General features: G+C 33.7%; 1 protein-coding gene and 1 long non-coding RNA gene across 3 annotated transcripts; one reads left to right on the plus strand and one right to left on the minus strand.

The window, feature by feature from the left end:
- Positions 1–3,703: 3,703 nt before the first annotated feature.
- On the minus strand, positions 3,704–21,413 carry LOC124448371. Of its 2 annotated transcripts, XM_046999379.1 has the most exons (16): positions 21,262–21,413; positions 20,979–21,094; positions 19,503–19,590; positions 19,323–19,427; positions 16,282–16,395; positions 15,454–15,555; positions 13,508–13,630; positions 12,804–12,926; positions 11,836–11,958; positions 10,061–10,168; positions 9,244–9,516; positions 8,235–8,950; positions 6,053–7,268; positions 5,549–5,904; positions 4,367–4,411; positions 3,704–4,185 (listed from the first exon to the last, which is right to left on the minus strand). In XM_046999379.1, exons 3-16 carry the CDS (start codon positions 19,573–19,575, stop codon positions 3,850–3,852), a joined length of 3,813 nt encoding a protein of 1,270 aa, XP_046855335.1. In that variant the 5' UTR covers positions 19,576–19,590; positions 20,979–21,094; positions 21,262–21,413; the 3' UTR covers positions 3,704–3,849. The 2 variants fall into 2 exon arrangements, with proteins under 2 accessions (XP_046855335.1, XP_046855336.1); XM_046999380.1 differs by lacking the exon at positions 21,262–21,413 and having other exon boundaries at positions 20,979–21,194.
- Positions 16,971–21,866, plus strand: LOC124448372. The gene is made up of 2 exons (XR_006949038.1): positions 16,971–17,068; positions 21,655–21,866. It is a non-coding gene; the product is annotated as an uncharacterized LOC124448372 (long non-coding RNA).
- Positions 21,867–25,435: the final 3,569 nt, after the last annotated feature.

The raw sequence follows: 25,435 nt of genomic DNA on the forward strand, positions 1-25,435 counted from the left end.
GTTTTTAGTCAAATTAAAGAACTTTCTTACTTTTTCAATCTCTCTGATGGGCGGCAAATGTTACTTTCAAAAGCCGTTGAAGACTATTGCCAACATTTAGGTAAATCAAAATTAAAGGATGTTTGTCGAACTCGATAGATTAAGAGAATAGATGGCTTTTATGCATTTCAAGAGTTATTCCTTCCAATTTTTCATACTTTAACTGAAATGAGCCATAATGCTGGTCATGTGTGTAATCCAGAAACATCTTCTAAAGCTTCTTCCTTCCTGGCATTGATTTCCACGTTGAGATTATTGTTAGCCATGTCATTATTAGAAATATTTTAGATTTAACACTTCCCGTTACTCAGTTATTACAAGCTAAAACCTGTGATGTTATGGATAAAATGCATTTAATTGAGTCACTGAAAAATTTGAGAATTTTATTGAGGAATGATGTTGATTTAAATCATGGTATATGGTATAGTGAAGCAGTTTCTTTAGTTGAAAGGGTAGATGTCGATGAAAAAATGCCGACAAAAGGCTGGCAGACAAGTGCACAATGAGAATCGCCCATCTTCTAGCGCTTCAGATCATTACAAAAAGGCTCTCACTATTCCTTTTCTAGACCACTTAAACTCTGATCTTCAGGCAAGATTTCACTTTAGTCAAATCAACGTTTATTGCGGCTCCAGCATTGTTTCATCTAAAATGATTTCGCTAATTAATAGTCTTCCACCAAACAACAAAAATTGGAAAGACAATTCTCGTTTGTTTTCAGATTTTTACAAAGACGATCTTCCTAATCCCTTAGAATTAGATGCGGAATTGGAATTATGGGAAAAGTTTTGGACAGCATATGAGGGATCAATACCGGACAGTGAGCTTCTACACTTAAAGATTTAGAGTTTCAGGGTTTGGAGATTATTAAGGCATGTCGAAATCAATAATCAAAATCTTTTGTTGAGCTGTCTTCGATTGTTGAGTCCAAGTATCTCATGAGAGATATTGGAAAACTCAGTTATCAGAAGCAGACTTCATCCATCGAAGGTTTTCACCGAGTGGTAATTCTTTTTGCACCAAAACATACTCATTTTTTTACAGATCAATGGAAGCAAGGTAATATAATTATGACTAGTGTATGATTACTTAAAAAAGTCATCATTGCAAAAGCAATAAGTTGCAATAGTTGTAAACATAAACTTAACATTCATTTGTAGATTGTTTATTGCCGCTCTTCATTTCAATGAGAATGTTTATAAAGCTTATAAAACGAAGAATGGTGGGCAAAACGAAGAAGCATTGATTTAGAGAGTGGCTTATTCAAAGTGAAAAGAAGGACAAGTGGTCATCAAACCAATAAAAGTTGGCAGCACTTATGGTTAGCACAGAAAAATAAACTTACCTTTTCTCAAAGTGCAATGCAAAGCCAACATAAATAATGATTTGCTTTTCAGTATATGTTAAGGACTTGATGAAAGAAGTTTTGTGCTGAAGACGCATTAATCCAACACTGTCTAAAGCTCTTGATGTCGCTGGAGTGAAAGAAATACCTGTCCCATTGACTCGGCACAAATCAAAAATCAGCAAAGCTGAAGCCATTAAGAAACATAAATCTCTCTTTTATAAATAAAAAGATAATAGAAATAACGTCCCACATGAAATAAACATAATTAAAAGTGAACAGACTTTGTCATACGCCATAAGCCCTACCATTCAGTAGTGTTGAGCATATTAAAATCCTTTGTATTCTCCAGAAGGCGAAGGAAATGAATTCCGAATTTTGTCCACAGCACAAGAAGTTATGGGTAGTTGGTACTTTTTTCCCAACCTGCCATGCACCCAAGCCGTCCAATGTCTGTACGCCGTGTAGCGTAATGCTCTTTGAAAGATACAAAATTTTGTCTAAGATAATTATCGGCAATATACACTTGTCGACATACATGTAATTATACTTAAAGGTAATATTTACTCGTTTTCGTCACTCTCAGGCAAAGGTTTAATGTCATGTGGGTACACGACAATAGCTGTTTTTATGAGAGCTTCTTTTGTACACACTGTGGCAAACTCTTCCTCTTGTGTGATGTAAATATGATCGCCATGTATCTGAGGGTCAGTATTGTTTACCTCTTGGCAACATATACTTTCCCGTCCTGCACTCATGACCACACAAAAGCCACACTCGCACCTAAAAGATAAAAACATTCTTTTTACTTTGGAAAAAACAATGAAGCATTAATAAAATGCAACTAACCATTCAACATTTCCAATTCTGTGAATGTATTCATCTTCGCTTTCTGATGACGAAGAATTGTCATCATTATGACCACTTCGCGCGTTGGCCAAAGGCTCAAACATGAAAGGTGGTACCTCATTGTTATTGATAATAATATCATAATCGGCTTCTTCTTCAGAAGAATCCGTTAATTTTTGTTAAATAAAAAACAGAATTAGCAAACTACCGAAAGCCGTGCAAGTCGCTAATTTGTCGCTGAAACTAAACGTTTTTTCAAGTCCTTCTCGTTTAAATATGCTGTAAATATGCTCAAAACTAGCTTCGTCGCTTTTTTAGCATTTTCTCGGTGCTTTTTGCTGAAGAACGTTGGCTTTAATATCGTCAATAATTGTAGAAGTATTATACAAAGAAATATTATCCTTTGAGGTCACTGCTATTATCTGTAGATATCAGGTCATAATTGAAGATATTGAGATTTATCTGCAGGTAGTTGACCAATCACAGCAGAGATTGCTTGCATAGTAAACAATAATTAATTTGATTGGCTTCTATATTTGCTATCTATTGATTGTTAATTTGTATAATCAGTATTTTATTTGCAAATGCTTTCATTTGTTTTGATACTCTACTTGCCATCTAATTTTCAATAGAGAGAAAGTAGAATTAAAGCATTATAGTACGGTCAGAAGAGGTGACCTGCAACAGGACAGACGCACGGAAATCATGTCACAGAAAATACCTTGTTTTCAAACTACAAATAATTGGCTGAATTCAGTAATAAAACGAGACTGTCCTGAATTGAAATGAGGATTCTGTGAGTTATTTGCAGTGTTATTAATCTGGAGCAAAGAAGTAACAAGAAATATATTAGAAAGTGCAAAATCCGAAACAGTGGCAGATCTAGAGTAGAACGAAACAAATTCTAGAAGCTTATTTGAAATTCAAAAGTTTTTGAACAAAGCTGTTGGTAAAAAAATTTAAAGAATATTTAAGACTGAAATACTCCCAATAGGATTCGCTCCAAAGTATTTTGAAATGGAAATATATTTTCAGTAATGTATTCTGATTGGCTCTGGATCTGCCATTGAAATGAAAATGAGAACCAGAGAATGCTCGTACCAAAAATGGGCGTAGGAACACCACACAATGAAGTGGACACAAATGACTCCTTTTATTTCTGTTGGCCAATGACTCGCACAATCAAAATCAAACATCAACCTAAGTAAGTCTTGTTGATTTCTAAATTTTGTTTCGTCCTTGGTCAGAGGGCGATAGAAAAATATAATTGGTATTAAAGACCGTTTACATGTAGCAATTTCAGCCCGAGCTTAGTTTCAGCCCAGTTGGCCTGAATGTCTGCCGACTAAGGCAATTTTTAAAAAAGGCTTAGTGAGCATTATGATTTTTAGCGATCTAGCTTAAATGTAGGTCTTTGTTTAGGTTGACAAAAGACCTATTTATCCGTAGAGTGCAGCAGATTAACAGATATTAACATTTAGATGGTTTAATAATCAAAATATATAGTAACAATCACATTAATCTCATTTCTCCCCAAAAATATGTTTAAAGTAATCTATCAAAGAATAACAGAAAATTAGAAAGGACTTATAGACGCTTTTGAAGCATAGAGTGTCTCAAGGATATGAAGGATAAATTGGTCCAGCGTTCGGACCAATATTTGGATCACCACCATCTTTGAGAGCAACCTGCACAAGTCTATCACCAATAATAAGTAGTTGTTTCATTATTCCAAATGAATCGCGAAATGTATCCGTGTAGTTAGTCGCATCAAACACATGTTGTATATTCTTGAGAAGCTCAAAATAGGTGTTGTTAAACTGCATTGCCAGATATCTTGCTTTGCTCCCTTCCTGGTACATTTCCATCTTTGGATCTGAAACCATTGGCCAGACACCATCTTCATTAAATGGCAAATATCTTCCAGTAAATGCAAATGTTCCGCTGCAATGCTTCAATAAAAGAGAAACAAAATTCATAAAACAGAGAAACTGAAGACAAGAGAATGAGCATAACTAACAAAATTCTGGCAATCGTAACCTTTTGGCTTTAATTGAATTACATTGTAACAACAATCCAGCTATCAATCTCAAACTAATCAATGCGCCCACGCAGAGATTAAAACAATTTTACCTCTATATCTTTGATATCTTGATTCGTAGGCTCTACTTTATTTTCCTACAACAAATGTATTATAACAAGATATTGTTTCATGACAGTACATGATCAGTAGCGTAGCCAGCCTGCAGATCTACTCCCAATATAAAAATTTTAAAGAATTACCATTATTATTTTTTATAGAACTCTATTGTTCTTACGGTCTGTGTACACTAAAATATTTGCATAACGGTAGTAAAAAGCTGGGCTGACCTCGCTACTGTGCATGATATTGGAAATATTACCTAACAAAAGAAGTAAATTACGATTTTTTATCATATATGATTAGTTATTATAGTTATTAGCAATAAATATTTGAGATTTGTACGCCATCTGACTTCATAATTAATATTTTAATACATCAGAAGGCTAACCTTAATGATGAATGAGTACGAAAAATTTATAAAGAATATGTAACATTGCCAGGAAAACATTGAACTCGTGTGGGTCTGCACTTTTAACATAAAGTACAATACTATAATAAAATGGAAACGTTTAGCCAAGTATTTAGACAAGTGAAAGTTTACTCCGTGTTTTTTAAAGTTAAACAAAGATGTGAAATCTTGAACAATTTTTTAAATCCCATACTGCATTCAACATATGAAACTGAACGTGCAATGCCATACATTGATTTCTTCGAAATACAATCAATAAGACTATATAGTGCTATTAGTGCTATGACATGCATATAAGTCAAAGTCTTCGGTAAACTAAAGAATTAGCTTTAACGAAAACGAAAGCGATGCTCAACCCTGTCTGCACCACACTTTCTACCAAATCAGTTCTACAGAGAGACCCAACAATCGACTAAAAATTTCTTTATTACACGAAGCAAGCCCAGATGAAGTAAAATATGGAACAGGCAAAACTATATGGCCTCAAATATAATCTTGTTAAGACTAACAAGGTCAATCAACACCATAATCCAGTTACATGCATTACACTGTAAAACATATAAACTTTCGCTCGTACGTTTCTCCCATGACTCACATGCCCCAAACGATCACAAACTTAACCAACATTAATGGTCCTACTTCCCTGCAGGAAGAAAAAATTGTAATTATATTAGATTGTTTAAACATAATTAGACAGTGCAATGTTTCATAATACAATTTTATTTGACAAGTGGCTTTTGCTAAAAACAAATGACTTAACTACCTGTTTGAACGTCTCAATATGACGTCTGTTCACCATTGATCCAAATTTGTAGTAATGAGATAACTCTGTACTGTCATCCAGGGGATTACATGCGGACGCTCCTTCACCTTCAGTTACAATCTTTTCTATGGCTCTGACTGCACTTATGTAACTGTCTACTTTGAAAACTTCGTCGCGTACCTCTACTTGTGGGACATTTGTATGATATGTGATCATCTCATCGCATTCCAATTTCGAAAGTAAGATGAGGATTTTTGCGTACAGTTGGCCAATAGTGTCATGGTTTTCTATGATGCCATTAATATCTCCAAAGGTAGTAACAAAGATGTCTTCTATTTCTTTACAAGCTAATTTATCTATAAATCATCCGAGAAACTTTTTAAATTTTTTAAGTTCAGTGCTGTTAAAATATTATAGCTGATTATAAAGTACAAACTTTTGCATAGATCTCTTTACCATCACTTTTTTCTATAATTAAGTGTGAATAGGGATGATAAAAAATACCTTCTGCATACAAATAATGACTTGTTTCTTCTTCATTGGGACAGCTTTCAGATTTTTTTGTACATGATTTGTTTTTTTTAGATGAAGGCTTGTTTGACTCTCGAGATATTTGTTTATCTTTAATAATTTTATTAATTGTCTTCATTAATCCTCCCTCTTTCAGTTCCCTTGCTGGTTGTTCGATTACCATATAAGCATCTCGGATTTGAAGCGTGGACATTTTGTTTATTGATATTTTATGGTCGGGATGACATCCGCCGGGTAGATAGCTTGGATATGATGGCACAAAATCTGGTGCCAGCAAGTCTGGATGACCACCAATAGCATTAATAATGTTTGCTACAATAGCCAAATGATGCATCTCAGATATCAAAATACTTTTCATCATTGCCTTCACTTGTGTGTTGTGGCTTTTCTTTAGGGAGAAATATCCATTTAAATAAGGTGGGATTGTAGAGTGTTCTAACTTTAGTGCTGTTTGTAGAAGTTCCTCCAGCATTTGGACGTTCACTGCAAAGTTTATTGCACCATAACACGGTTTATCCTCCGCCAGCCATTTTAAAATCATGTCTTTTTTAGGTTTAGACAAATCTCTTGTCACAGGCATGTAATTTGGATCGTCTTCGTTTAGTGACATGGATCTTATTATTCCTCTTTTGTTTGAAACTACTTCATCATAGTTAGCCAAATCAAAGAAGTGTGTTTTCATCACTGGATATAGTTTTGCATATTGTTGAAATATGGGCTTTACATGTCTAAGCCAACAAGGTTTTGTTGGTATTGGATATTCACTGTAGACAAACAAAGCTATCATGGAATTTAAAGATTTGTAAATATCTTTTTTCGTATTAAATTTATTTCCTGTGAAGTAGTACTGGAATGTATAAATTTGTCCATCAATGAAGGGCCTGGGGTTTTTAACTCCTTTAGGTATTTGAAACGAGACTTTCAGTTTTTGATCTTCAAGGCATTCAACAGACGGGTCATTAATAGGTGGCTTTCTGGGAAGAAATTTCGTACCAGTGTAGCTATCATCTTTTTTAACAGAAATAAGATCTTTATCACACACCACTTCTCCATACCGTGTTAACAATAACTGTACGGTAGATGTTTCTTCTGAATCAGTGCGAACAGCCCAATTTGTGAATGGATGTAGGGCAATGCCGTCTTTTTCTTCAGCCAAAACGATTTTCGAACATTGTTTTCGAGAATTTAGCTAAAGATATACAGAAAATTGGCATAAATACGTGAAAGTGAATGGTTTGTACCCGGGAGCATTATTATATACATGTTTGTAGATGTTGATCATCCCAGTCAGTAGCGTCCTGAAAAGAAATATTGCCTGCTGGTGTAGATGTTGACTGATTCAGTCAAAAAACCTAACACGTTAGCATGCATGAAAAACTGCCTTTAAATAAATTAATGGCATGGGAAAGATAAAATTTTCTTGGAAGTTTGATTGAAACAGTAACTAAGGCCCTGTTTACATGAGATCGGAACGAATTCAAACAGGCATTAGCTAGTGTCGGTTATCTTATAATTTATAGTAAATGTTTACATGGGGCCGGTACGAAAATGACTAAGAGCGGTCTGAAGTTGTACCGCCTGCTGAACCGATCCGACTGAGTTCAGAACGGTGTGAATTGAAACCGGCATCAAAGTAAACTCAAATTAACGTTCAGACCGATTTGAAATGGCAACAAAGCATGCACACAAAAGCAAATCACAAAAAATGGCTAGCAAGTGTAAAACTAGCCTGCAAAGAAGGCATTACGCAATTAAGGATTTTTCGTGCCGGTCCCATGCAAACGTGCAACAAATTTTGATTTTCATTCTGGTTTGACTTCGTTCCGGTCTTAAGAAAACACGGTCTAAAAATATCATTCTTCACTTTTTCTAAATACATTTGTTGCAGTAGTGCTTGTGCGTATAATAATTATATTATACAGCAAAAAATTAGAAGACAGCTGATTTCTACATCATTCATCCCTACGTGAAATAGATGCTTTATCATCGGCGTTCTTTTAAGTATAAAGGGATTTCATATTGGAAAATATAAATCCGATTATGACAATTTCATTTACCATCACAGCAACTTTTCAGCTACTAAATTTTGCATTGGTAACAAACTTTTCAGAAGTTGATATTTTCTTTAAGGTTATTATCGTAAATTGTGACTAACCTCCATTAAAACCAGGCGTTTTATGAACACATCAATTTCTTTATTTATCAACATATCCATTATTCCAGAAGTCACTTCATAATCATTATTTTGAGGACTCCATTCATCACTTTCATTTTCAACGTTATGACAATCCGGTTCTGAATCGCCAAATTTTAAAAATCCTAAGCGAAGTTGGCCTACATTTTTTGAGACTTTTCCATTAGCTTCTATCTGAAAGCTGTTTCCAATATCTAGCAGAATGCGGTTAGATCTTTGAACAAATGGCAAATACCAAAAACGCTTATCGTTGACAGGTTCCAAAATTCGACCTAGAGTAAAATAGGGCGGAGATCTGGGACCAGATATGCCGATAGAACCAACAATCCTTGCTGTGTTGAAATCACTTCTCCTTGAATCAGTAGAGTACCGATCAATATTGAAATGTATCGACAGTTTAATTTTATCATTATCAACATTTCTCTTAAAGAATTTCACAATTTCGGACTCATCAGCTCTATAACCGAATTGAACATTATTAAGAATGCTTTGAGAAACAGCTCCATATTCGCTGTAAGCTCTGTCTTTGTTTTTATTCCAAATATACTGAAAAGGAACGGGTTGAAAATCGCCTTTAAAGAAGTTTTCCACTTCAATTGTCCAACCATATATCGTACGGACGGTTTGCATTTCAACATCAAAATCAACAAGTTTAGCGCTTGCTCTCAGAGAAGTGTCTAGAACAACATTGAAAACATCTATTAGCTATGAGAAACGGTTTTAATGACTGAATTGTATTAAAAACAAAAAAATTAACATAATTCATGTTATTTTTTACTAATTCATGTTTTTTTTTATTACCATCTACTTTCTTCTCTTAACACGAAGGTTTTTGTAATTTATAAAAATCTCAGTAAAAAGTAGCTGTATTTCTCAATAAAAACATGTCCGACAAAATACTTTTTTCCTTTTCCTAACTCAACATCTACCTCTTATCATCATTCTTCAAACAAAATATACATAAACACACCTTTTACAACTGCATGTACAACTTTATCCATATTGTCATTTATTGAACATATTTTTTCTTGACGTTTTTTAATGAATGCACTTGTGACATGTGCTTTTCTTAAGCGCCATACTCCACTACCTTTCGGATTTGAAGAAAGATTATGCGGTCGGAGCAAAGGATCAACACTAGCTTCGTAATTATCCATAAAATTCTGCATGGTTGAGACATCAGCTTCAATAATTCCAGCAAAATTTATGCGAGGATAATCGAGATAGGATTGATAGTCCAAAACTAAAAGAAAACTGTAATTTGTTTGTGATATGTAATATATTTGGTGCTCTTTTGCACAAAAAAAAAACTCTCTAAAGAAGAAAACTATATAACTGAAGCTATACAGCAGTTAAAGTCGGCGTTTCATGCATTAGCTCTGATGTTTTATTGTTATGAGTTCATTATCGTGCATTCACAAAGTGCCTTTATGCTGCGACTAAAAGTTAAGTAAATTACTTTTTTTAGTTTGCTGCATGCAATTATCAGCGTATAAAAAATAAGAATGCGTAACATAATGAGATCATAAAATATTATAGATAACTTAAATCAAGTAAATGGTTTGAACTCGGGAGTATCGTTACATGTTTGTAAATGTAGATCGTTCAGGTTGGTATAGTCCTGAGAAGGACTGTTTTTGTTGTTGTTGTTGACGTTTCGACAACCAAAATGACTCTGAAGATGACTACCATTTGATCTACATTTACAAACATGACAACTTAAATCATGTTTAGAAAAGTGTTCATTTAATCGAAATTGGTTATTAGTATATAAAAGTAACTTTTACCTTCGCAAAAAGGTCCAGAGTGACCGTTGAGGCATATGCATTCACTGCCATTACAAGTTCCACCATACAAACACTCTTCATCTCTTTGGCACCAGTGTAATGTTTTATCTATAGTTATCCAATTAAGCATAAAATGTTTTCTGAGAGCCTTTTACAGCCCTAAATCTTTCAGGAATTTTATTTATTTCATAGTGAATTCGCTGAAAGAGAAATATATAACTACAAAGCTTCAAAACCATCTTGCTTAGCAACGTAGACAATTGCGAACTTAGGACTTAAATGTCAATTTTTCGAGTACTTTCAGATGAAATTACATTGAAAACATAGATGATTGTAACATTTGAATGTACAAATGACATAACAGTTTTTTAGTTAACAGACACACCCTCTTTGACACAGGCAAACCTACTGAAGGCTATTCTATGTGTTATTTATGCATGTATGTATAATGTTCAAATTGTAGTTCACGCGCGCCTTGTCAAAGTTGTTTTTCAAATGCAAGTGCTATTTACAACAGATTTTCAGTACGTCTACAGTTGAAAAACCATAAAAACAATAATTATTTTAAGGAAAATGTCTCTTGGGTAATAATAGCACACTTTGACTGGCTTGCAAACATTTTGTTTGCTAAAAGTTTTTTTCCAGGAAAAACAAATTTGTTGAACCAAACCAAAAAATTCGCTTAACAAAACAGCAAAACATAAAACCATGTACTAAAGTAAATGGTTTGAACCCGGAAGTATCGTTACATGTTTGTAAATGTCGATCGTCCAGGTTGGTATAGTCCTGAGAAGGACCGTTTTTGTTGTTGCTGACTGTTGTTTCGACAACTTTAGCGGTAGTCATTTTCAGAGTCAAATGGTAGTCATCTTCAGAGTTTCATTTGACTACGCTAAGGTTGTCGAAACGTCAGTCAACAACAACAAAAACAGTCCTTCTCAGGACTATACCAACCTGGAAAACCATGTACGTAAAAAGGTCAGACAAAAAAACCCTCATCCAAATCTATCTTACATAAAATGCAAAACTGAGAAGATTTTTCTCTCATACAAATGTGTCCTAAATCTTAATAAATTAATTTTATCAATTCATTGATACCATCATTCAGAAATACAGTCGTAGCCACTTAGCCTGCTTTACGTGCAAAATATCATATTTGTGCATCACATATGGCGTGAAAACGTAAACTACTTTTCTTTACACTGAAAAGTAAAGATTCCTGGTGTCAAGTGAAAAAAAGGGTAACGTCCAAATTCTCCAAGAAAAGCCCTAAGTTACGCATGCGCAAAACGTATTAACAAATTTGATAGATTCCCTACAGTTACTATAAGCAGTGGACTGGTGACACTTTGCATGCGCATATTGTGCTCGTGTCAAGTGGATTTTTCTTACAAAAACGCCTGGCTGCATAGACTGCATTAAAGATATTTTTTTTTCATTTGATAAATTATATTAAGTTCCTTTGAAATCTATTGTTTTCAAAGGATTATAGCAGGCATTTATGAATACTCTCAACTCCTATCATCGTTTTGCCAGCTCTACTGATGATAGTTTAAGTTTGGAATACTGTCAACACTTGAGTACATTCATTTAACACGAGACTATTTCCTTACAGTTTCTCTCAAAAACATTAACTTTGAGTAATAGTCAAAGGACTTCAATTGGGCATTAGATTAAGGTCTCGGACCGAGTAAAGTAAAATTGCATCTAGAAATATTGTAGTACATGTTTTTAAATTTATTTTTACAAGAAAACACTCAAAATGGTTTTAATACCTTTTTTTAATTCTTCTTTACATTGTCCTCCAGTGAATCCTATTGGACACAAGCAAGAATATCCGTTGTTCTGTTTTAAGCACGTCCCACCGTTATGGCATGGGTAATTGTAGCAAGGTGAGTCTGAAAGGCCCAAAAAATCTATGTAAACAGCAGAATTTGGAGAACGACGTCAGGTGTACCGAAAGGGTAAATGTGCGCTTGTGACTGGTGAGACGTTCTAACGTTTCTTTAAGAAGTTGTTAGCAAAATGGAAATTCTACACTATGCAGTTTATGTAGTCTATATTCATTTGTCGTCAGCCTTTAGTTACCAATTAAAACACTTTCATGAAGCCAACATTATGTAGACAAGTGTCAAACATTGTAAATAATATACATATTTTGACAGTTAATGAAATGTCAATATTGAGCAATGACCCACTCGTTGTTTATTACTGCTTTAGTAACATGGTAATACGCACACCTTTGTTGCTTTAACTTTGTCCATATGCTATATGCATACGCCTCATGATTCAAATAATCACTGTTGTCATCATTATATCACTGCACGTATATCAATTGTGTTTAGCGCTTTTTTTAACGAAAAACTACCTTAAAAATTAGTACTTTATTTACTTGCACCAACTTGAAAGGAATTGCCGCAGTTTTTTTTATCTTAGTCTATAATAAGTGCTAAGAGTGTTCATGATTATATAAATGACTCAGAAAAACTTGCTTTTGTGTTTTTAAGAACATTTGGGAGCAATAACTGATGATCTTCAGTGACTGACTCTTTGATGAGATCAGAGACCAAGTCATATTTTTGATCAAATTGAAATTTACGTAAGTTTTAGTTAAAATGCAATTATTAAACAGTATGTTATAATTATCAGCAGAAACCTCCCAATTAGTATGTATATACCAGACAAATCCAATGAGCTTTTGAAGAAAGTTATCAACTCCAGCAAAATTTAAGTGTTGTCATACCATGACAGTGATATCCATCTCCAAATAGGTCCTCGGGACAAACACAACGGAAGTGTTGTTCCATGTTTGGTTCATCAATGCACTCAGAGACGCCCCCACATGGATTATTAGCACAAGATATTGCTAAACAAAAGGAATTAAGGTAAAAGTATCGAGTAGAAATATTTTGCAATCGAATGGTGTTAAGCGAGATATTCAAAAAAAGCTGCATGTCTTTGTTATCAGCAATAATTTATGCAGCAGAAAATTTAGTAAAGGTATGAAAAATATATAATTTGCGACTCAATTGGGGATTTATTTTTAAATTCAAATACAGTTTCATTAATAAGATTCCATTTTTCACATACTCATAAAGAATAGGAAAGTTAGAAGATACTTTATGAAAGGGAAATTTATGTTATATGTTTATTTACATATAACAAACAAATTCACAATATGTCTAAATTATCTTAGTCGATATAAATATCTGAGGCAAAAAAATATTTTTCAAGAACACAAACTCTGAAATTCTAAAATTCTATACTGAGAGCGAATACAGACTAAAAGAACTTTAGAATAACAGAATTTATCCATTGAAACCTACAAACACATCTGGCTTTCCCATACTATCATATTTTGCAAGTTGAATTTCAAAATAAAGGTAATTAAGGATTTCATTTCTTTAACTTTTTGTGTATGGAAGTTTTTGATCAAACTCTACTCACGTTTACACTTAAAATCGTCTAAATTCCAAATATAACCAGTTGCGCATATGCATTTCTGCGGAGTGGTAACTGCTTTGTCGAGACAAATTCTATTTTGACCGCAATCACCATTCGTTTTGCAAGCTGTAATAAATAAATTTATTAAAGATTTTGCAACTTGCAACAATTGCTTAAAAGAATACAAGTATCAGGTCAGGCAAATTAAATGTCTTGACATAATTTAGCAATTAATATAACGCTTAGGTTTAACAAATTAAGAGATTACATTTAACTAATTGTTTTGTAATTTATACAAGGTATGAGGTCATTTGTGATAAAAAAAACGGAAGTGAAAGTTGCTATGACGACACGAGTGGTCACTTTTTAAACAAATATCATAAAGAGCATTTATAATAATCTATTTGTTTTATATAATAAAATAGAAAAAACTCCTAAACTAAACAGGCAAGCAGTCTGCTCGCGTTTCTTTCGATAATAGCAAAGTGGGCTTGACCGCCTTAACTAGGTCTTTGGTGGTCTTTATTTGCACAGGGATGAACTCAGCTAAATATTCAAATCATCCATTTTTGACGTCATAGTGTGCGTTTGTCTTCATGTAGATCATGATCCAGAGCAAAGGTTTTAAACGACGAACTTTACCTGCGCAAAAGCATTAAAGACAAAAGAAAATGAGACGAACTTCCTCATTATCTTTTGTTTTAAATGCACTCGGCTTATATAAAATTCGTCCTTTAAAACGGGCCTGAAATTGCTAAATGCATGCTATCTCAAAACAGCTTCTCATAATTGAAATCAGCTAACAATTAAAATTTGCATGTTTGGAGTATAATCCCCTAGGAGACGTAAACGAAATTGGAATATTGAATAAAAGCAAGACATTAGCTGCAATTTGCATGTATTATTGTTTTCAATTGCATTTACAGGTCTTTGGAGATCAATTACGTCCAGATTATGAAAGTTTTATGATTCCACTGATTTCAAAGATAAACATGTTTTTTTGAGACACCTTACATAATAGATAATTGATTACTTAGATTCAACATAGAAACAGATTGGCCGAATGGACCAAGGCTGTTTGTTTAAATTCATCGACGACATGCAGTTTACTTTTCCACCTCAGCAAAAAATTTGTTGTTTATTGTTTTTACAAATGAATGGAGGTAGACGTGTGAGAAAACTGACCACTACAAAACTATAACACAAAATTCTACAATATCTTAAAGACAAAGCCTAAAGCAAGTTATTTGTTCAAAACAATTTTTTTTAATAACATTTAGGTTAATAAAAGTAACAAATTTATTTTTAACACATTATCATTATAAATGATGTCCTTCAGAAATAGATATTTTTTAATAAAAAGTAAGAAAAGAAACACATAGGAATGAAGTAAAAATATACGTAAGTTTAAAATGATTAAATTTTTTGTCTCACTAAGTTTGCTACAGAATTCCAATTTAATGGAGCAATGTCATGTCATGCGCACCCTTGCAGCTCATCGCAAAATTCTCCACTTGTACTTTTTCAAGTGAGCAAATTATATATGGCGGCAACATTTGGTTCTATTATATAAGCACATTACTGTGTTCAGTACAATAATATAATTTATTACGGTAAATTTTGTAATCTGCGTGAAATGGGAGATGTTTCAGGAATAGAGTGTTCTAGAATAATCCATGAAGTACAGAAGTGATTTGACACCGTATATCGTTCAATTTGAAATACAAAGTACAATACAGTAATGCTTAAATTTTGAAAAACGCTCTGGTGAATTTGCTTTCATAACTAAATATCCTTTGAATACCTGCTTTGTTAGTAGTTGCAAATTATATGTTTATACAATCGCGAATTACATTATACGAACAGTTTCCATCAATTGCCAAATAATTTTTACTATGCGCAGAAAGGATGCGCGCAGCGTGACGCTGCTCTTTTTAAGAAGTCCTCACCTGCACACTCTCCATTAATTAAATGGTAAAACTCCGTATAACATTCGCATTTTTGTTTCAAGCATTCATGGTATTCACCACATTCTTCACTGTCATAGCAACCTAAATAAGAAGAGAAACTTTAAAACAGAAACTGAGTTGCTACTAACTCGTCGCCCTTAGTTGTTCATGTTTCTACATATTTTCTTGTTTCGCAATTTCCACTCATGTTGAATTATTATATTCTTAATGTATGTATGCTCTTTTTTTGAAATTTTCAATAAACAGTCGCCACATTTCAAATACTACTTAAATGTCAATACTCTTACTAACTTTAAAAACTCTTATGAAGTCAAATAAGACGGTACTGCAGAATCATGTATGCTCTCTACGTCGCTTGCTTCTAAAGACGAGCATTTTTTGAACACTCTGTAAAAATTCTGAATAGCCAGAACATAAGAATCAATTCATCTTTAAGCGGATATTTGTTAAGTGCATAGCAAGAACAAACAACTAAAACTATAAGTAAATGTAGCTTATTGGATAATACAGTTTTATATTTTCTAAAAAAATGTGCACGCAGTGAAAATACATGTTTAAAAAACCCGTCAATCAACAATTTCGTTCAACTAAACATCAGTTTAACAGAATTTTTCTGCAAAAAAGCAAAATGATTAAAATGATTTGCAGTTTTACTAACATCTCGTACAAAGAAAATGCAAAAAACCAAAATGATTAAAATGATTTGCAGTTTTACTAACATCTCGTACAAAGAAAATGCAAAAACTTATGATTGGCGGAAAAATGAAGTAAATGCCCATCCGATAAAGAACTGCGATGAAAGCTCACCTCGACAGGATTGACGTCTCCAATCCCAAACCGGAGTGTCGTCGTTTTTGCACACACATTTATTTCCTTGACATACTAGTGACGTTGAGTTGCAATCAACGTTACTGGTGCACTCTATAAATGATATAAATAAAAAAGGTATGTATCCAACTTACGCATTTAAAATGCATGTTTTTATTTTGCATATCTGTTGAGCATAAACTATACTAGGCTACGGAAAAAGCTGAATTTTCTCCAACTTTCCTTCAGCTTACGTGCGATAACACATTTTATTTTTCAAAAATAAACGAAGCGGCAGCTCTAGTACAGCTTTTTTACTGGATATTCTCAAGTTGTTTTAGGTAATAGTAACACGAGTTTGTTGCCATTTAAAATGATCTTTTACAATACGCTTTGCGACTCAGCGAAAAAAAGGGATGTATTTTAAGGTGCTTAAGATTTTCATAATATGTATTTCATAAGGTGTTGAAAGGTTTTCTTAATAGCGCTATTTCATTGCTGGAGTATTGAGTTGACCCGGTCACTGCTATGGTCAATGTATTTGTATGGAAACACTGCTCGATTCCTTGATTGACTAGCCATTTAGAATTTCAAACATATTACTTTTGGATGAGTCCACATTTGAAAGGAAAAATATTTGTACACACTGTGGCAATTCTTGACGATAAGCCGTATTTGGCTCTGGTGAATTAGAAGCTTCTTCGTTAACGACTTAACGTCGATAGCTTTGTTGTCTTTCTTGAAATCGAAATCTCATCCTACTCCTCTTACATTATACAGCGGTCAGGTACAAAATATTCTATTTGTTAGTAGCTATTTGCTCAATCTCTGCACTGCAAATTCTTCAAAACTTATTTCAAGGAAAAAATACTAGTTTTAAGTAAATTGCAGGGTGATTTGCTTTAGTAATCAATATTCTATATACAAATATTGGACATAAGGCTAATTACAGAAGCTGTGCTGAAAAATATTGCTTATAAAATTTGTAAACAATTGTGCAGAATAATACTGTTTACATAAATTAGTATTGCAAAGGGTTGATGACATGTATTTACATGTGTAGTTGATCAGTGTTGTTCAACATTTACTACTAAATTTGTTATAATCGGCATGACTTCATAACTCTTAGGCACAAAAACGTGTATGTATGTTATCATGATCCATGTGTATTTCTGTTGTATAAGGCACATTATCATCAAATCTCTCAAATACGTAGCTAAATGTGTACATCTACATGTCCCATAAGAAATGACTCATAGTTTCACAATATATTTTCTGTATACATATGCAAGAGCTATATTATAAAATCATTTAAACACTAACTGTTTATACATGTTGCATATGACATTACTCATATTTCCACAAAATATTTTCTTTATATTTATACATGAGTCATTTTATTATCAAATCGCTTAAATAATAACTGTATATACTTGTTGCATGTGATATGACCCATATTTTCACGAGATATTTTGCTATATACATATACATAAGCCTTATTGATATCAAATGGCTTAAAATATTAACTGTGTATACATGTTGTATGTCAGATGACTCATATTTTCACAAAATATTTTCTGTATACATATACATGAGCTAGATTATTATCAAATCGCCCAAATACTACCTGTGTTTACATGTCACATGGGGGATGACTCATATTTCACAAAATATTTTATTGTATACATATGCATGAGCCATATATGCAATTATGAAATCACTCAAATACTAGAGGCTGTCCATGCGGGACATGCAATGTTTCTTTGTGATTCTTATCTTCCTAGCCATGCTGGTTAGCTCTGATATTGGGTTAAACAGTCATTGTAGTTACTGATTTTGTGTCTATGCTGTCTATTACATTTCGTTAGTCAAAAATTTGATTCACTTTCAGGAAAGTAAGAATTGTCAGTAAAATGGCTGAAGTGACTGCTAAAACGCGTGAAATCCATTTCAGACATTAAAGTTTTCACAATTTTCCGGGAGGGCACACCCCTGGACCCCCTAGATTCCGAGCACCGAAGGTGACGTATTTGGCGTTCGCTTGATTTTGACCAACGTGAATAAGATCTTGGATCCACCACTGTTAATACATTTTATTCATAGCATTGCTTTAAAGCTTCTTTGCATTTCAATCGATTTAAGAAAAAGAGATATAGTCTTTCCTGTGTAGATTAATGAAAGGATAGTCTAGTAGGTAAAACTGTATGTCATTTGAAATAGATGTAGCATTAAGATAAAACTCGGTTTAAGAAACGGAAGAGCAAAATTAAGTGCTTCGAATAATAATTGATATTAACACTTTATATCAATCGTCTCTACAACGCTGTTTTCCCTCATCTGAATGCCACATTCGTCTTTCGTACCCCCACACGAATCTCTTCATTTTTTCCCGTTAAGGATAAAATTCCCAAGCCTCTGAGATATAGTGTTGTGTATTTATACACGTGTCGATGCTGTTCCGCGTCGTATGTGGGTCAAACCACACGCCCCTTACACACCAGAATCTTGGAACACTTGGGGATCTCTCCTTTGACTGGAAAACGCTATACTAACCAATTTATGTCAAGTATTCTTTCTCATAGTAACTCCTCCAACTACCTTGCTTCGCTAGACGATTTTAAAATCATCTCATCCTTCTCCGACACATACTACATCATGATCCACGAAAGCCTCCTCATCTCCAAACTAAAACCTTCAATTAACACCCAAGGCAGCTTCATCCCTCTTAAGCTTTTCTAGTCTCACCCTAACAATACATTACATCACACTTACACATCCAATGTAATCTGATACCTGAAACTATAAAAATAGCTCTATATATATCTATAATTCTTGTTAACTTCCTAATTAGTCTGAAGATGTCTTAAGTAAAGACGAAACGTCACTCTTTCAATAAATTTCATAAAACCAAATAGTTTATGACTAGGTTTAAAACTATTTGTTGGGCTCTAATATTTATATTGAGAATCCGCTTCCCGCCTGGCACTTCACTGGCAACAATATTGAACATTTTATATATAAGGTAAACAAACAACACATACGTGGTGGGCATGATGCAGCGTCTGATTTTATTCCACTTTTACACACACAATTTCCCGCATCTGAGCATCCTTGGCCTTTCCTGCAATCATCATCATGGACGCAATCTTTATCAAGGAAAAAGGTTTTAAAAAATGAGTATAGACTAGTTGACAAATAGAATAAATACAGAATATTCTTACTTTTGTTATTTACCAGCAGCGCCAAACTTGGTAAACATAAGATTATAACAAATATAAGAAGTAAATATGTCATCTTTTGCAGGATAAACTGAAAGTATCATGAGAAAAGGAATTTAAAATTTGAAAAACTTTTTGCCGATTTGCTTGCTATTGCAATCATTAACGTAGTCAGCATGGTTTATGTGTTGTTTATCACCATCTATTTCATCGAAAATAAACTGATTTTTTCTGCATAAGCCAACCAATGCTTAAATCGCTCCACTCATGCTGCATTTTATTTTATACGACCTTGAGTTGCATGATAAAACTAAGGTGTGTTTTATAGTTTACCTTTACTTTACAGGATAAACAAGTATGTACTCATTGATTCCTAATTATTTGCATGTAATTTCACTTTCTTATATTTTGATGTCACATTTGCACGAAAGTTATTATTTCCTTTTCACGAAACCTTTTGCACGAATAAAGGTAAAATTTAGTTAAGAGTTCAGAATTTGCAGTTCAGAGTTTCAATTAAGTTGAGTGGTTGAGAGTTAGTCAAAGACTGAATTGTTATTTGATAACAGTGTAAAATCAGTCAAAATTTTCTGTAAATATCATAATTCTTTCTATTTAAATTTTTAAACTGCAAATCAATTAAAGTGCAATTCAATTTGCTAAGCGAGATCAACAAATTTCAGCGACAATTCTATAAGAAAACAGGTAGAATAGCAACAAGTGTAAACATAATTTCTCGATATGTAAAATATGTAAAATTGTGTAACGATTATTTATTTTGACGTACACTAGATCGGTCACTGGTACTCTATATGTCTTACAAACCTTAAAATTAGTAGTATACTACAGCAAAACATGCTTATGTGTGTTAATTAATTGACGCACATCGCTCTTGCTACTAAAAGAATTCACTGGAAATCTGCGTCTGTTTTAAAAGCATATTTGAAACAAAAAATATATTCAAGCAACCTTAAACATGATTAGATAAAAAACTGGCATTCTTCATGAAAGACAGATTACAAATCACCGAACGTTAGCTACTTTAAACTTTCTGCATGAACTTTCAATTTGCAATTGCTTAACATGATTTTTGCAAATTAAAAATGCGCTTACTTAATCTAATTCAAATCAGTGGATTTGTGGAAAACATTTTATTTACGACGTATTACAAATATTTTTCCCTGCTAAGAAAACATTTTTCAAAAATGGCTATTAATTAGTTTGTTATTATGCGTGAATGTTGCAAATTCACAATTGTTTTTTCCGGAACATAAAGCAAGCAGTAGGAAACATATGTTATTAAATGTAAAATATTTCATCAAACCACCAAGGAGAACTCAATGAATTCGAAGTTTAACAAATTCACCTCATTTTCACGATGTGAAGTGCCAAAATGAGAAATCAAACATTGGAAGGCTGCATACTATTTATCATATGTAGTACTCGGGTTACAAGCAAGAATGAAGGATGCTCACTTACCACTCTTGAACCGTTCAGATAAATTTGATTTTGTTACGTCGCAAGAGATATCTTTCTCGCTCGATCTGACTCTCTTCTACTGGGCAGTACTGCAGTAGCTACGTTTGACTGACGGTCTTAAAGAATTGCGCATTACGTTTTATGGGATGAATAAAAAATATAGTGACGTAGTTTTTATATGTTTTTTTGGTAATGAAGAATGTGAATACACGTCAAATGATCAACATGAGCGTAATACTGAACGTGATGAATTAAGCTGATTTAATACAACGGAACTGCTTACCTTTATTAACCATTTAGATGCTTGTACGTATAGCATCGTATTCCATTAATAGAAACCATATTGACATTTATTTTCTGCCTCCTGGTGACAATGAATTCACGTAAATTGTCAACACATGTGCAGGAAAACAACGCATTTCAAGAATTCGATTTTTAATTTGAAATGTTTGTGTCGGATAACCTGTAATAATAAATAATTCTATAAAATTGCAATATAGCTATATATATATATGTTTATATGGGTGGACAAAAAGTATAGTTGAGCTGATTTTGGGCATATGATAATTTCCATACTAAAAAATATTTGTATGAAATCATACACATTATTCATGGAATAGTACATACGAAATACTATTATAGGAGCACAAAATCCCCATTTTTTATATTTTGATAGGTAAATTGTCAACGACGTCTACGAGACAACTTCACGCAAAAAAGTGGATGGCAAAAAGCATTCTTGAAATTTTCCATTTAATTAATACTAAACACAAATTAAAAAGCAGTTACTTTAACTTGTAAAATTTTACTGCTTAACAATTCATAACAAATTCATAGCAATACTGTACCGTTAAGCAAACTCCTCATTAAAATTGTTTTTGACTAAAATTTTGTCTCCGAAGAAACCCCCAAAATCAGATTACGCACCGCAATGTTTATTTCTTTGCTTTTTTACGCTTTAAGAAACAAAACATTTGCAGTTTTTACTTTAGATAAATATATGTAGGCCAATATAATATTGTACAATACAAATATGAAAGATATATCCCTGTTTCTGTCCAAAAATTGAGTTTGTTTCAGCCGCCGTCCATACGACGTCACATTATATGTTTTTACGTCGTAGTCGTAAACACGACTGCCGCCTAGTTTGAACCGGAAGTAAAAGGCGCGCGCACGCCATTTAATGACGTCTTATACGAAAACGTAGTGTTCGCTAAATGACTCTATTAGGGAGTTTTAGCAAGAGTACGACTACGAGAACGAGTACGAAATTTGACCGTGTAAGGGAATGGCACGAGGAAGGTTGTTGTCGTTATCGCTTCGTCAAAATTTTGTTTTAGCTGTAAACAACAGAACGAGCCTTTTTATTGTGTATAACACCGACGTTCCGAAGCAGCTACGGCTCTATTTGTCAATAATGATATCAACGAATCAGTAATACTGATTTTGCGAGAATATAGGACTCTTTAGACTGAAAAATCTTCACTATTTTAAATTTTATGTACGATATATTTGCACTATTTTATTGTTTGTTTACCTTTCACTTTGCGTACGAAATACATGAAAGTTTTGCAGGTCGTATTTTCCTTTTTAATGTACATCTGCGCTCAAAAAGGGTTCTAAATTAAAGCCTGGATGCTTGAAAATAGTACTGTAAATTAATTTCTTACAGAATGAAGAAATATACCTACTTTCTTTCCTTAAAAAGACATCGTAGTCCCGACTACGATTTTTTTACAAAACATCGTACTCAGATTGATGACGGCTACGTGTTTTTGTTGTCGCAACAATGCTTACGCGCCAAAATGACGTAAATCGTACTCGTAGTCGTACTCGTAGGCTCTGCTAAAACTCCCTATTAACTCTTTGGCGACGGCGAATATTTATGCAGCATTTTTTAATAACACATATGTTCCGGAAGTGATTGTTTTATCAAAAATATCTCATTAAGTACTAAAGCTTTTGTGAAACAAATAACGTCATTAGATAGCCCGCAGTAAGGGCTTTCTGTTAATATAAATTTTAATACATGGAAATGTTTTATAATAATTAAAATCGTTGTTTCTCTGCCTTCAACATCATGCATAATTATAACGCAATGAAACACTTACCCTAAGTTAGTCGGAAGTTTATGAGTTGAAAAATGAGAATTCGTCGAGGAAAGTGAAAGAATGCTTAGTGGAGTGGTCATCTGGTATTAGTGGTGTTAGTGGAAAACTGAGATATTTACCTGGATATAATTGTATGAATTAATTGATGAAACTATCGGTTATAGTGGAGGTGATTGTTATGGTTCTCGTTTCTTGTGCAGTTTAGGTAGGCCGTAGAAGCGTGAAGGTTGAGAAACTTCGGAGATGATGTCATTTTAGACTTGGCTGTTAATTGAGCCTTTCTTTCGAAGTTTCCTTAACAGTCGTTGTAGTTTGGCTTCACGTGATAGTGTGAGATCTTCATTGAGTGGGCTGAACATTGCTGTATTGTTAATGAATTTAAGACAGAAGTTACGATTTATTTGACGATCCAGTATTACAACGCCGTTGCCTTTGTCCAGTTTGAGAATGATGTTTGGATTGTTGCGAATATTTTTAAGGATGCAACGTTTTGTTAAATCAGCTGGTGTCGGTTAATAAGATGAGATGCACGAGTGAGCGATGTGTGCCAACTCTGTTTTGAGATGCGTGTAGACTTCTTGATTGCGAATATCGTTTTTTATAGTTTGGTGGATTTTTTCGAATGTTGCCAGAATGTTGGTTGAGTTGAGTCGCAGTGGTTTAAGGCTGAACCCAAGGCCATTTTTCAAGAGTTCTAGTTCTTCGCCTTTTAATTGGTGTGATGATAGATTAGTTATCGTTTCGTTGTGCGTAAATGGTGGAGCTAAGTTCCTCGTGAGATTTCTTAGTTTTTTTCAATGTGTGGTAAATGTCTTTTGTAGGTGTTTGGTTTTTTTTTCTAGAGCTTTGTTTAAGATACTCCAGTCAAGTGAGGATAGGGTAGTTTTTAAACTTTCTGTTGTGTTCTTCACTTCACTACAATCGATCTTTCTGATAAGTGGCACTTAGTAACTTTGAAGATGACTACCGCTAAGGTTGTCGAAACGTCAGTCAACAACAACAAAAACAGCCCTTCTCAGGACTATACCAACCTGGACGATCTACATTTTCAAACATGTAACGATACTCCCGGGTTCAAACCATTTACTTTAGAAACATAATTGTCAATGAATTTACATCTAAAGAAAGTTTTTTAAACTTACCATTCCCGACATAAATGCCACATTTGTTTCTTCAAATTTTCTTAAATTTAATTCCCTAATCCATCCGGAGACAAACTGGTTGATGGCAACAGGTGTACCAAACTGGCTTGCTCCAAAGTGTATTTTCTTACGTTTAGGAGCTGTTAATTCATATGAGCACGGCTAACCAGGATACAATAAGGCGTTAAATGATTTTGGCACATAAAAACGATTCTTTAATTATCATCAGATAAATCTTCTCCAGCAATTTCACTATTTTGTGATTTAATAACTACGCAAAAAATTTAAAATTGAAACAACCAGTTCGGCGTAGTTTAAGAATTTTAACTGGAATGACTTGTGGCAAAAAAACAAACAGTTGTGATTTTTAAGCTTTAAGTTTTGCCTCCTTTCAACGCCTCACTGACTCTCTGTTAACCCGAGCTCATATGAACAGCCCTTAGAACTAAATAATTCAAGAGATGTACGTACGTTATTGTATAAAATTGCTGACATTTGGCGACCATAATTTATTTGCACTGAAGGTGTCTTTTGCTTTTGCCTGGCAATGTAAGATGCTTCATTGCTGACTATTGCAGAAAACAAACTGCGAAAAGAAATTATATAGCTACTTTTAGCAAGTTTTAGTATTTTCTTGGAAAAAACATTAATTTTCAGGAAAAACAGGGGTGTGTGGTTGATTCAGACCCTGTCTAATGCGTTTTTGAACGATCCATTTTCATCGAAATAAAAATGCATCTTTTTTATTTCATTCACACCAGTGTTTTCATAGCGTTTTCAGTTGTCCACACAAAAACTCTTGAAAACGACGAATGTGTGATATATTTAACTGCACATGCTTATTCAAAAACGCCCACGGTTGATGTGACATCGAGTGCCATTTTCGCCATTTCAGAACGTCATTGACGTCATCATTTTTCAAAACGCTCCGTTTTTGACTGTCCACATTAAAACAAAACGCATGCGTGTTGAAATTTATCCACTTTGGACAGCGTTTTCGAATCGAATCGGTGTGTTTTCATTTGGCCGTGTATCCATTTTTGAACGTTTCAATGTAGACGGAAGGCAAGAACGCATTACAAAGAATGCGTTTTCAAAGAAAAACTCACTAGTGTGGGCATGGTCTCAATTTGTTATAGTGAGGCTGAGCGTTTTTTTTCTATGTTTGAAACCCAATGTACGTGAACAAATTAAAAAGACATTG

Source organism: Xenia sp. Carnegie-2017, unplaced genomic scaffold, assembly GCF_021976095.1.
Source record: "Xenia sp. Carnegie-2017 unplaced genomic scaffold, XeniaSp_v1 HiC_scaffold_23, whole genome shotgun sequence".
Taxonomy (NCBI): Eukaryota; Metazoa; Cnidaria; class Anthozoa; order Malacalcyonacea; family Xeniidae; genus Xenia; species Xenia sp. Carnegie-2017.

Bases quoted from the DNA above. Each gene is read 5' to 3' on its own strand.
- LOC124448371 (XM_046999379.1), bottom strand. From the start codon at position 19,575: ATGACATATTTACTTCTTATATTTGTTATAATCTTATGTTTACCAAGT. The intron at 16,396-19,322 runs GTATGTGTTGTT...TATCATTTATAG, and splicing joins CGCTGCATCATGCCCACCAC to AGTGCACCAGTAACGTTGAT. The intron at 9,517-10,060 runs GTAAAAGTTACT...GTTTTCTTTTAG, and splicing joins CTCTGGACCTTTTTGCGAAG to TTTTGGACTATCAATCCTAT.